This window comes from Aspergillus undulatus (assembly GCF_047715775.1).
Source record: "Aspergillus undulatus strain CBS 261.88 unplaced genomic scaffold BDV17scaffold_40, whole genome shotgun sequence".
Taxonomy (NCBI): Eukaryota; Fungi; Ascomycota; class Eurotiomycetes; order Eurotiales; family Aspergillaceae; genus Aspergillus; species Aspergillus undulatus.
Genome location: NW_027396644.1, coordinates 200,396 through 213,234, shown reverse-complemented (window position 1 = coordinate 213,234; position 12,839 = coordinate 200,396). Strand labels below are relative to the sequence as shown.

The 12,839-nt window shown below is 53.0% G+C and overlaps 4 protein-coding genes across 4 annotated transcripts; 2 read left to right on the top strand and 2 right to left on the bottom strand.

Moving 5' to 3' along the window:
* Window positions 1-1,709: 1,709 nt before the first annotated feature.
* BDV17DRAFT_293308 (uncharacterized protein) lies at window positions 1,710-4,763 on the bottom strand (the record flags this gene model as incomplete). The annotated part of the gene is made up of 3 exons (XM_073762569.1): window positions 1,710-1,904; window positions 1,962-3,018; window positions 3,085-4,763. The coding sequence occupies 3 exons, from the start codon at window positions 4,761-4,763 to the stop codon at window positions 1,710-1,712; spliced, it is 2,931 nt and encodes a 976-aa protein (XP_073613563.1).
* Window positions 4,764-4,861: 98 nt separating this feature from the next.
* On the top strand, window positions 4,862-5,254 carry BDV17DRAFT_293307 (uncharacterized protein; the record flags this gene model as incomplete). Its single annotated transcript, XM_073762568.1, has 1 exon — window positions 4,862-5,254. One exon carries the CDS (start codon window positions 4,862-4,864, stop codon window positions 5,252-5,254), a length of 393 nt encoding a protein of 130 aa, XP_073613562.1.
* Window positions 5,255-9,746: 4,492 nt separating this feature from the next.
* BDV17DRAFT_283131 (FAD-binding oxidoreductase) lies at window positions 9,747-11,381 on the top strand (the record flags this gene model as incomplete). The annotated part of the gene is made up of 7 exons (XM_073760309.1): window positions 9,747-10,122; window positions 10,169-10,563; window positions 10,612-10,695; window positions 10,729-10,866; window positions 10,918-10,994; window positions 11,058-11,178; window positions 11,238-11,381. The coding sequence occupies 7 exons, from the start codon at window positions 9,747-9,749 to the stop codon at window positions 11,379-11,381; spliced, it is 1,335 nt and encodes a 444-aa protein (XP_073613561.1).
* A 94-nt stretch (window positions 11,382-11,475) lies between these two features.
* On the bottom strand, window positions 11,476-12,822 carry BDV17DRAFT_283130 (uncharacterized protein; the record flags this gene model as incomplete). Its single annotated transcript, XM_073760308.1, has 2 exons — window positions 11,476-12,422; window positions 12,525-12,822. 2 exons carry the CDS (start codon window positions 12,820-12,822, stop codon window positions 11,476-11,478), a joined length of 1,245 nt encoding a protein of 414 aa, XP_073613560.1.
* Window positions 12,823-12,839: the final 17 nt, after the last annotated feature.

The following is a 12,839-nucleotide window of genomic DNA, read 5'->3' as shown; positions in this document are numbered from 1 at the left end:
TTATCTTTATCAACCCTGCAAAGGACCAGTGAGATTTACCTGCCAATTAATAGAAACCTGCACAGCAATTACCTACCCTTATCCTAGATAGCCAGTTGCTCCAAAGTAATCTTAATAATTGAATTCCCCGCTGATGTCAGAACTGCCGTACTTCTGCGCTGTGACCAGTGGTATCCCTTTCACCGGCGGGGTCGGCGCCCACAGTACGACCGCCATGGCAGGGTTTGCAAAGAGATTCAGCATTGGTTTGAGTGTGAGCTGCTGGTTGGATATATTTAGACAGGCAGAGCACAACCCGCGCAACTTTCCTGAACCACTAAATCCAGCTGCCAACAGGCGACTACCAGTATACGGTGCCAATGCTTTGACCATTTTGACTACTTTATTTCACTATCCTTTGCCGCACCCTCATGTGCTGTAGATCTTTGTTTACAATGCATTATACCTTGAGTAGAACCCAATACCAGACAGAGGGGCATTCATCATCTTCAAGTATTTAGGAAGGCCTTTGGATGCGCCCAAACAGCTTAACCCGTTGAACACAAAGTTACCACAGAGTCGGAAACCTCATTTGCGAGGCAATCTCCGGGACAGAGTGAAGCTAGCTCCCCCTCTAGGTCTCCTGCGCGAAACAGCCCTAAAGGTCTGGAAATCCTTCTCCATGATTTTCCCGAAGGTATCCAGCATCAAACGGAATCTTGGGGGGTAGGCAAAGCCGCGCGAAGCCAAGAGGGACATGCAAATGATCCAAGTGGAACACGCGTGTATCACAAGATCTAACGGTGTCATATCTAAGCCTACACCTCCTACTTGATATTCTCGAGGCCCCGACATTGCTACCCAGATGAAGGATAAGCTCAACACTCTAGAAGAACGAAACGTTCACACACATGACAAAGAAGGGACAGCTCCGGACGAAAGGAAACCCGCTCAAGTGGTCACGAATTAGGCAGTAGGATCCAAGTCGCCCCCTGGAGATGAACCCAAGACCCGCGATAGAGCGCAAATCCCCACCTCGTTGCCTCCACGTCCAATAGTACGCCCATAATTGACGGACTCGGAATATACTCATGGATTCTCGGGGATAACCGACACGTCTCTAGTTTTATCAGTCCGGCATCCTTGCTGCCCGAGCAAACTCGACACGGCGAGGTCAGGGCCACCCTCAGCTCACTCTTGGCAATGGAGATGAAGGACCAAGAAAATCTCGGGCTGAACCGGACGGACTTGCCTTAAGAGGCCTTCGGGATCGTAAAGCTTAAGATGAAGCCCGACTTTTGGGTAAGTACGTGTCATGTGGGAATCGACCTTGTACAGGATCTAATACCCGGTGCTTGGTAGCCGGATCCTCGTGTGGAATATTCCCCTTCTCTACTTAATGCCCTGTCAATGCTGTAATGTTGTTATGAATAATATACTCAGCACATAGTGTGTGCATTAAACCAAATGCTAGTACGTACTCTGCCGATATCCTCTGTAAGACGCTGAAAGCCATTTAGAATTCTTGCACCGTCACTGGCCAGACAAATCCCTCACCCAGACGATTCCAGGCATATGACGTTATTTTACAATCTGAGTACCCTGATTTTACGACTAACTTACTGCTACATGCTTTGGCACTTTTGGTAGCGCAATGGTCATTTTGACTGGCATATGTACAGATGAGGTCAACATGAAACAACAAAATTCCTGACATTGAAAGCCCAGTGTTAACCAGCGAGGAAGCCAGTCGTTTTCCAGTACCGGATGTAGCCTTTAGCAACCTCGTTGCTTACGGGCCCTAGCGCCGCAAGCGTGGGTGAGTGCTGCTGCGTATGGCGGGTGTCTAGCAGCAGTCCACCGCAGGACATACGCACGAAGTTGTCATCCAGGAAGTCAATGAGCTTGAACGCGGGATTGTCCTTCTATACCGTCCCAGGAAAGCGTCGTACGCGACGCACCCATTCCGGAAATGGGAGTACATTGGCCGGTGGAATATCAAGGGCGCGTGCTAGGACGGGGACCATCTCCTGCCAGGGCTGACGGACCGGATTGTCGATGTGGTAGATCGGATAGACCGTGCTTGCGCCAGAGAAGTCCGAGGCAGCGTAGGAGACCAGATCGGCCAGAGTCGATGCAACAGCATCGACCGGAGTCCAAGACAGCTCACCCTGGAAGTCTGGCAATGCGCGGAGGGTCTGGGACGACTTGACCAAGAAGCTGAGATGCTCCAGCGAGTTCCAGTAGCCGGTCTTGCTACTACCCGCTACCTGACCCAAACGGACGCTCATGGTGCGGAAGTGCTCGGGATATTTATGCAGGGTGGCATCTAGCATGCGCTCACAGACGTACTTGGCGTCCCCGTATCCGTTGGGGAGGGTCGATTCAATGCCGACACGTTCTTCCGGCACATTGCGCTCGTGGCTCCAGAGCAGACAGTGGCCGACGACCGCAATCGAGGAGATGAATTGGAAAGTGACGGTCTGCGATACGTAGGCTGCGTCGTGCGCAAGATCGATCAGGTTGCGCATCGCTGCAAACTGTCCTTCGAAGCCTCGAAGTGGTCGGGCGCCACTCATGGGCCACGCATTGTGTACGATAGCAGTCACCATGTTGGTGAGCTCCTCATATTGCTCGGCACTGAGGCCCAATCGAGGCTTTGACGTGTCCGTTTCAATGATGCGCAGCTTAGCGGGCTGAGCAGAGCCGAGCTTCAGTCCCTTTTCCTCAAACGATCTGTGCTGTCGCTGCTCCGAACTGTTGCCCCGACTGAGGCGATTGAGACAGATAACTGTCTCGACGTCGGACCGGCCCCGTAACTCCATCACCAGGTGTGCACCCAAACTTCCCGTTGCCCCCGCCACGAGGACACACTGCGCACGAGCTCCCTTGGCAGCAGCATCCTGTGAGGATGCCGACGGCTGCATATCAAAGCCGGAGGCGAACTTCTCCACATAACCCTTTACAGCGGCTGCTCTGTCAGTGGTGATGGAAGGTGCCTGTGTTACCGGCTTCACTGGAATAGGAAGCCGCCCAAACCTGCAGCAACATTTGGGTCAGCGAATTCGTGAAGCTTATAATGGTCCAATGGGAAGGCGATCATACTGCGGACCAGAAGCCATGGCGATGATGATGCGCTGAAGCCTGTTCTCTGGAAGGTGGCCGTCCGTCCAGTCTACATGGCCGTAGCCAACTGACTGTAGGTCCTTCTCCCATCGAGACTCAGGAGAGATCGCATGTTGACGACCGTCGTCAAACAACCACCATCCCTCGAGGAGACCGAAGATAATGTCCACCCATGGCACAGTCTGGGTCATCTCCAGCATCATCAGGAAGCCATCCGGCCGGAGCGCCTTGCGCATGTTGTTTGCTGAAACTGTCAAGCTGTGGGTGGCGTGAACAGCGTTACTGGCGATGATGATATGCTGCGTCCCGATGAGATCTTCCGCGGGCTCCTTCTCGATATCATGAGCGCGGAACTTCATGAAAGGGTACGCCTTGTATTGCCGACGAGCAGCAGCAACGAATGAGGGTGCAAGATCGGTGAACGTATATTCAACGGGCGCTCCAAGGTTTGCGAGGAGTGGTACAAGATATTTCGTCGTTCCCCCAGTACCAGCGCCCATCTCAAGGATCTTCAGCGGGCCGGAGCTGCGTGGGATACGCGAGATCACACGAGTCAAGATATCTTCCATTTGCTTATAGAAGATCTTGTTCAGCTGAGTGTCGCCGTATAGGTTTGACACTAGCTGCCGGCCTTCTTCAGTTCCAAAGATCAGCTTCACCCCCTCGAGTTTTCCTTCAAGCACCTCTACTAAACGTGTGCCACAGAGGAAGGCTAGACGGTTAGCACAGACGTGCTCGGGGAATGCGGCCTCCAAGCTGGCTAGGATCTCCTTGCTCGATTTGTACGGTACGGAGACAGCGGTTCGCACGATGTTGCCGCCATTAACGTCAATCAGGCGCCCTTCGTGCTCAAGCATGTCGTAGAGATACTGCGTCAAGCGTCCATGCTGTGGAGCATGGCTGATGCGATGCAAGGTCTCGCCCGCCTTGGCCGTCCGCAGGTTGCACCCAAGCTTCTCGAAGGCTTCGATAGTAAGGGCGATGCATAGTTGTGTCTGCTTCGGATTGATATTGTCCATGTAGCCCGCGCAATTGAAATCAGTGATGAATTGATCGGTCAGTTTTTTTGCTTCTCCAAAAGCGTCCAGCACGTCTGAAGCAGAGAGCTCCAGTTCGCCTCCTGATTCTTTTCTAAGCAGCTGTTCAAGATCGGACACGCTTGTGTCAGAAGCTGGACCACTCCGTGGACTTTGAGTACCACTGGAAGCTGATGTGGGATTTCCGTCATTTTCCAGCGCTGTAGAATCCCCTTCGATACCAAGTGTCTTGTGAACGCATTGCACCACGTCGTTGACGGTGACCACCTCGGCCATCTCATCCATGTCAAGCGAACATTCACAACAGGACTCCAAGTCGTGAACCATCTCCATACCAACCAGTGAGTCTATTCCAATGTCGGCAAGTTTTGTTGACATCGTGATCGCCTCAGGCTCCACACCGGACAGCTCCGCAAGTACCTCAACTACAATGCCAGGGACCTTTGAGTTATTTCGTCCGCCCGCGCTCGGCTCTGCAACGGAGGTCGAGTCTTTGGCTTGCAGCATTGACTTGACTGGTGCCTGTACCGGTGGACTAGGTGGTGCAGTGACCGATGCAGCGATCGCCGGTGAGTCAATAGGTGCTCTCCTCTCACCTGGAGCGGTCAGCTTCGTCAACATCTTGCTCATCGTAGACTTGGGCAGCCTGGAATAGTTAATGCCAAGGATGACCTCGCAAAGAAGTCCACTTGCCGCATCAAAGATGAAACGGCATCGTCATGTCCCTGGTGAAGACGTCCATCATGGTCTTCTATCTGAACATCTTCGGCACGAAGCGATCGTTCCGGGTAAGCGTTGCCATCACCATGACGATTGTCTGGCTCTGGGCCATCAGTGTTGTGCTCGAGACCCTGCTCCTCTGCCGGCCTCTGGCATTCAACTGGGACACGACCATCCCCGGCGGAGGATGCGGTAACCGCAATGCAACATATGTTTTGGGTCTTGGAAGGCGGCTCGACCTGTTGGACTGCTTGTGGCTTCTTAATGGCGAGACCTTTCGAACTGATACGGGGGGAGAAGCAATGTCGAATAAGCCTGCGCCTGCGTGTAGTGGTGCGCCCAGTGAGGAATGGCCAGTCCCTCCTTCCACAGATTCACAAAGCTCTCCGTAAGCATCTGGGAGCCAGAGTCAGAAGTGATGTTGATGTCGGCGAAGTAGGACTCGGCAGGGAAACCGAGCGCTTTGTTCGCCATTCTGGTGATGGTGGAGTTCGAGCCGGCCTCCAGCCAGATTGCGGAGCGGAATTCTCGATGCAGTCTCTAGAAGGCATGATTGGCATAGACCGGATCGCGCATGTGGGATGCAAAGAACCCTGGCCCGATGTTCGAAGAGGCATGGCTCTCAGTGGCCCTCTCCCACCGGATATTTGGCTCCCCAAAGATCATGCCCTCGGCTAGCTTTGCAAGCTGGACTTTGAGTGGCTCAACGAGAGTCGAGTGGAATGCATTGGATACGGAGAGCTTCTTTCCACGAACAGAAACCGAAGAGATGCATTCACCCACGGCGTCAATGGCTTTAGTCGATCCAGCCAGAGTGAATGCCGTGGGCCCATTGTAGCAGGCCACAGTAGCAGGTGTTTCCTCGGGGCATGCCTTTTCGGCATTCTTCAGTAGCACCTGGACATCGGCCAGATTTCCCTCCACTGCCATCATAGCACCGGAGTCAGGGCCCCAGCTGCTCTTGATAAGCTGAGCTCGCGCAGCCACCACTTTAAGCGAGTCTCGGAGAGTAAGCACGCCGGCGATACAAAGAGCAGTAAGCTCTCCAAAGCTGTGACCAACGACAGCAGCCGGCTGAATGCCACAGTCAATCCAGCATTTAGCACACGAGTATTGCAAAGCAAAGAGCATAGTCTGAAGCTTGACAGGGTCATCAATCTGGCTCCTTTCGAAAATCGCGGGGTATAGCCCATCAAGGTCCAATGACTCGAGAGTCGCATCACAGCGATCAAGGTGTGCGCGCAGCGTACCGACGGATTCGTACACTGCGTTGTCTAGACCAACAAACCGAGAGATTTGGCCTCCGAAGCAGAGTATCACAGGGCGAGTTGGCTTCCGCGTCGTGACAGTCAGCTTCCCCTCCCCCTTAGCGAAGCCGGTCAATTGACTCTGTAGCTCTTCAATTGAACTGGAGCAGAAAATGAGACCTTGCGGCAGGGCTCGATTGGACTGCCGGTAAGCATTGAATGACAAGCTATGAAGCGATGAAGTCTTTCTAGATGCGACAAAGCTGATCAGCCTGCGAGCATAATCTCGAAGACTCCTTTCGTCCAGACCAGTCAACCAGAATGCATGTTTCCCGCCGTCGACAGGAGTAGACAATGGACCGCTGCCGCGCGCTTTGGGTGGCTGAGTGACAATCATTGACGCATTCGATCCGGAAGCCCCATAGTTGTTGATGAGCGCGGCCTGATAGTCGACATCCCATGGCATCTGCTTGGTGCAAATCTCCAACATATCATCCGCAGCAGCTCTCAATGCGGGACTCAAGGTCTGGAAGCTTGCCTGAGGTGGAACGATACCGTAATGAATCAGCAAGAGGACTTTGATCAGGGCCACCACACCAGAGGTGCATTCCGTGTGTCCTATCAATCCCTTGACCGAGCCAACCGGCATGGGGACCGATCGTACAGACCTTCCACCCAAGGTCTTGCGAATACTCTCCCATTCTGCTGGGTCTGCATCGATCGTTAGTCTCGCCGCCTATCTCACGCACTGCGTTAAAGGGGCCTTATATCCATACCGCCGACGGGAGTACCGGTCCCATGAGCTTCGACCAAAGTGATACCTTTGGGAGACAGCCCAGATCTTCGGACGACATCACCAAAGAGATCCGACAGCGACGGTGCGTTTGGAACAAAGATAGGGGTGCAGTTGTCATTTTGATACACGGCTGTACTCCGAATTGATCCAATAATGGTGTCGCCCTATTACACAAGGTCAGAGTTCCGCATAAGGGAGCATACCGGAAAAGACCTCACTCACATCATCAATCCCCTTGGCCATCTTTTTCAGGAAGACACACGCGACACCTTCTCCACGACAATGCCCATCTGCCTTGGTATCAAAGGGCTTGCATGCTCCGGTCTGACTCAGGAATGAAGCACCTGCAAGGTTTTGGAACCAGAGAGGCGATGTCATGATGTTCATACCTCCAGCCAGGGCTGCTGTACACTCACCACTCTGAATGGCTTTACATGCTTGATGTACCGCAACGGCCGATGCCGAACATGCAGTATCAATTGTCAACCCGGGCCTATAATCGGCTCATATCAGCACCGACGTCTGTTCTGTGAATGGTTGGGAGCATGAGGTGGTCATACCCATGCCATCCAAAATAATGACTGATCGTTCCTGCGATGAAACTTTTCAGATTGCCCGTGGCCGAGAACGCGTTCGGGGGGTAGCAAGCAATGTTGGCTTCGTAGTCGGCGGCATATACTCCCACATACACGCCCACATTTCGATCCGCATTGGGCGAATGGAAATAGCCAGACTGCTCCACAGCTTGGTAAGCAGATTGCAGGAAAAGCCTTTGCTGGGGATCTTGCGTGGTCGCTTCCCGGGGTGACTTTTGGAAGCACCTGTGATTGAGAAAAAGAGACGTCAAATGTCCGGGCCAGGGAATCTCGCCACCCGCTAGGTAAACTCACTTGTGATCAAAGGCATCATGGTCTCGCACGAAGTTCCCATACCACTTTCTCGCAGGGTCGACGGTGCGCCAGTGCGTGTCAAAGATGAATCGTTCTGCCGGCACCTCTCTGTGCTGCGACTCTGCCGTCAGGTTCAGATCCCAGAACTCATCGGCATCGTCAGCCCCAGCCACCTTGATGGCCATTCCAATGATCCCTATCTCGTCTTCAGAGACGGTCTCACCGGGCTTCTGGACGACTGACAGCCTCGACCTCGCGTCGCGCTTGTCTGTCATGTAGACGACCTGGCCACCAACCCGGGGCATAGCAGTAGGTGGCACACACTTTTCGAACCCGAACTGAACCAACAGAGAATGCTTATTGGCAAGGCTAGACCGCGACATGGCATCGAATGTCTTGCCCCATTGAGATTGCTCGACGAGAATCTCTCGCAGGGCGATGTGATGCAACCGCCCTTCGGTAATCAGTCCACTACCAGAAAGGGAGTGGATTGGAATGACTGTATCGGCCACATCGGGAAGTCTAAGCTCGGGTGTAGCGTCGCTAATTTCGATCAGGCGTGCAAGGTCTTCTTGATAACCTCGATAGTGGAATCGACCCCGGAGACCGATGGCCTGAGCAGTGATGCCTGCGCTTCGTAGTCGTTGCTGGAACGCTTGCGCTGTACTATTGGAAGTGGTGATTGTTGCTCGGCCTTCATCATAGTTGACAGAAATATATGCCTGGGAGTTCGCAAAGAATCAGCACTCCGATACCTGTCCTGCAACGCGCTCGTCCACTTACCTCAGGAAACTCTTGCAGAATGCTATGGAGTTCCGATTCTTGTTTGGAAGAATGGTATGCCGCTGAGAAAGTCTTGGATTCGCCGTGGCTCCCAATGGCATCTTCTGCGTCGACCAGCGCCCCGATCACCGCAGCCAGGCGAACTGCCACTCCTGCGTATTTTTGAAACTCGGCCTTGTTGGAGGCACTGGACACAGCAAGAGCACTCAACAGACCAGTGCAGAAGCCCAGGTTTCGAGTAGGGCGAGGCTGAGGACCGTATGGATCGGCCCCAAGTCCGGTCTCAACATGAGCGAGCTGGACATACTGCGAATATTGTGCGAGTTGGTCCAGAACGACGAGAGGCGTAAGAAGGGCGTTTGGAAAGCTCTTAGATGCCGCTGGAGCGGCACCCTCGTCGATCCTCAACCATTCCCGTAAGCTGTCCTGTAACTTGGCTGCTGGCGTGGCCTGAAGCTTGGGGAACTGTTCAGCCACCCGGCTTGTGCATTCCGGGAGTTCTTCGACAACCTGGCGCATCCAAGCATTTGCCGGATCGCTCAGCGCCACTCGAATCCGTTGAAAGGATTCTTCAGTAAATGACAAAGCCTGAGGTCCAAATAGGAGAACCGTCGTGGCTTCTGCTTCATCGTGGTTGGCAACGGCCATTGTAGGTCTTTTGTTGTAAGAATGCACCGCAGTTGAAAGTGAATGATTACCAATGGGCTGCCGAGAGGAAAAGAAAAAGGCCGAATTATACACTCTGCTGGGAGTAAAAGGAAATCAATGGCGCAGTTTGTCTTGACATCACGACCGGATCAAGTAGAGTCATGCCCATGTCTGGGTTGCAATCACCGATGTATTCGGGATGCATGTCACCTGTAGAGCTGCGGCTTCAACCGGACAAACCAGATGAAGTGGCTTGAATCTTGTCTGGAGGGAGTGAGATTCTCCGAGCAAGGACTGGAGAGACGGAGTTGGAGATGCCAGATCGTGGAATCCTTCTGCGTATACTTCCCTCTCGGACCTTCACATTTCCCCGAACAGCTGAACTCGGGCACGTTCCATTCGACCCCTAGAGAGGCTCATTTTTATTCTTAGCAGAATCTAATTCTAGACTGTGCAAAGTGAATTCTATCTCGTTCTCGTCAATTTTCAACCAGATATTTCCATGATAAGCACCTCGACAATGGTTGCCTTCTCCGCCATCTTCCAAACAGCCCTAGGTCTCAGCGCGGCGAAGGACCTGACCTCGCTTTTTGGTCCATATCTATCACCTCAGGCAGAGATTTTCTACGGGAACGATACCGATTTCTATGTCCAGCTACAGCAGAGATGGACTGACTACAAAGCGCCTTCATATGGCGCGGGAGCCATCAAGCCTGCGACCGCCAAGGACGTCCAAAATATTGTGAAAATAGCCAACGCCAACTCCATCCGATTCTTTGTGACAGGAGGTGGCCACGGCATCTCTGATTACCACGAGTTCGACGGGCTTTCCATTGATATGGCCAAGTTCAACACGGTGGAAAGGAACGCCGCAGGAGATCGTCTCACCATTGGCGGTGAAAATAAACCAACTCACCAAGCCGCTCGCTGAATGGGGCAAAGGGCTCCCACTTGGCTCTTGCGCGTGCGTTGGCGTGGTCGGGGCCACGCTGGGTGGTGGGATTGGGAGTCTCCATGGCCTGCGCGGCCTTTTGGTCGACTACCTGGAAGAGGTCGAAGTCGTCACCGCGTCTGGCGATCTCGTCAAGGCGTCGGAGACGGAGAACAAAGATCTCTTCTGGGCCCTGCGCGGAGCTGGTAGTAACTATGGGATTGTGACTTCAGCAATGTACCGGCTGCCGGAGGTCACAAACAAGGGAGTGTATGTGAATGCGGACTATGTCTTTCCTGTGAGCGCCAACGAGTCCTTCTTCGAAGTGCTGGAGCACTTTGATAATACCCTGCCATCTCGGCTGGCCATTACGGGCGCGTCATTCTTCGATCGCGTAAACAATAAGGCAAGACGCTAGTGTCATCTCCGTTTCAAATGTCTAACCTTTGTATAGCCAGTCATCGCTGTCAATGCTGTTTTCTTCGGCTCGCTCGAGGAAGCACTTCCTTACTTGCAACCATTCGAATCTCTGCAACCGGTAATGTAAAATGTCTCCAGCATTCGCGCGGAGCAGATGATGGACGCTGCCTTTTTCAACTTCTTCGGTATGGACAACGGTGCTTGCACCCCGAATCAGCACATCAACATCTACACCGTGGCACTGAAGCAATTTCACGCGCCAACTTTTCTATCTTTCTATTCAAGGCTGGTCGACTTTTGACATGCCAATCCAACCTACCAAGGCCGGCTCTTGATTCAGCGCTACTCGAATGAGGGCCCGATGGCAGTTCCGGATGATGCAACTGCCTATGCCTTCCGCGACGTGAAGACATACATGTGAGTGCAGGCTGGACGATCATAGCACCCCAGATCACTGACTTTTGTTTTTTTGGGCCAAAGGAACATTGAAGGGTTTTATGCCGATAGCAGTCTCGACGATGCTGTGAATGAGTTTGCTACCTTGGGCCGACAAGAGTTTGCCAAAACGAGTGGCTTTGACCAGCTGGCGGTCTATTCCAACGTGAGTAGAACCAAAGGGTCAAATCGAAGCTAAAACAAATGACTAATTCTACTCAATAGTATGCGCGTGGGGACGAGGGCCCAATCGCCTGGTATGGTGAACGAAAGTTGCCCATGTTGTCGGCCCTGAAACGTAAATGGGACCCGGAACAGCGGTTCAGTGTCAACAACCCCGTTCCACTACACTGGAGAAGCGAACTGTAGGCTATTTCATTGAAGCCCTCAAGGTAAAAGAGTGGGATAGATACTTTAACAGATACTATGTCTCTCATATGCTCTGTCAATGGTTATGCTATGTTCAACTCCACGTCAAGTCCTTTTCCAGATGCGATGCAACCCGAGACACAACCTCCCTTGCCATCGAGTCAGAGTAGTACGCCTCATTATAGTTTAGCGAAAGTGTCAGTCGCCCTTTGAATGTCCACGCGTACAGGATCGTTTGTCTCACTCCAAACCGGAACTGGTTGATCTGGAGATGCGGTCCATAGTTCCCTCTGAGGTTCCAGTCGACGACCCCGGGGCTACTCAGCGTAACGCCACTAGGAGGCTTCACCGGCCCTGCATTTGCCGGCCGTGGCCTGGAGAGTCTGGCAAGGTGGTACTCGTATATCCACCAAAGGGACCGCATGAAGTCTGGACTCCACCAATTCCGATATTCTTGGGTTAAAGAACGCGCAGAATCGACAAATCCGCTGTGATAAGGTACGGTGGGCGCGATGCTCGCCACGAATGTCTGACAGGCGTGTTTCTTGCTGTCGTAGGGAGGAGGAAGATACGGCCGCATGTTGACGGCCATCACCGTCGTATAGCCAGTCTGGCACTCCATCTCGGTGAGGTAGGAGAAAACGGTCTGTGCCAGGGCTGTGTGAATTGCTGCGGTGACGCTGACCTTCTGGCGCCTGCACGCGTCCATGATGGCATCTGTCGAGTCTACCGAGAACTCCAAACCCCAGTGTGTGGAGCGGGAGGGTGGTGTGGTTGCGTCTCCTTGATACGGCAATCCCCCGGCATTCACAGCCCTCCGGTGAAACGCATCAATGTACTCCCGAGCGTAGGCTTGTAGAGCTGCATCCTCGGTCTTGAAAGCACCAGCGGCTGATTCGAAGCTGGGCGTCGGCGGACTTGGCTCAACTTCCTTATGCTGCGTGGAAGAAGCAGTTGATTGCCCCAAGATCTCGAAGACACGATCCAGTAGCATGCAAGTGCCCAGGGCGTCCACTCTCCAGTGTTGGATAAGCAGTACGACTTCAGATGACGCAGGAATCCAATATAGACTTGGTAGATCACGGGGCTTGGCTTCACTGACAACTTCATCGGCGCACTGATGACTCGTGACGAAAAATGTACTCTCTGTCCATGTCTCTAAGCCCTTTTCATCCAGCCTAGGGTATTTCTTCTGACGCCCAGCTGGGACCATGCTCAGTCCGGGGTACTCGACAACCAGCCGCATCCAAGCTTTGCGTAGACGCTCGCCGAGGGTTGTCTTGTTTGGCGCATCCTGACTGACTCTGACTGAGCACACGCAATGAATGCCCCAGTGTTCCTTTTCCAAGTGGCTGAAAGCTCTGGACATCGCTAGATAGACTTGTTCATAATTGCTGAATTCTCCATCAGGATAGTCGATGTGGTCGATGAATGAACCCATTCTGGAGAAGGTTTCCC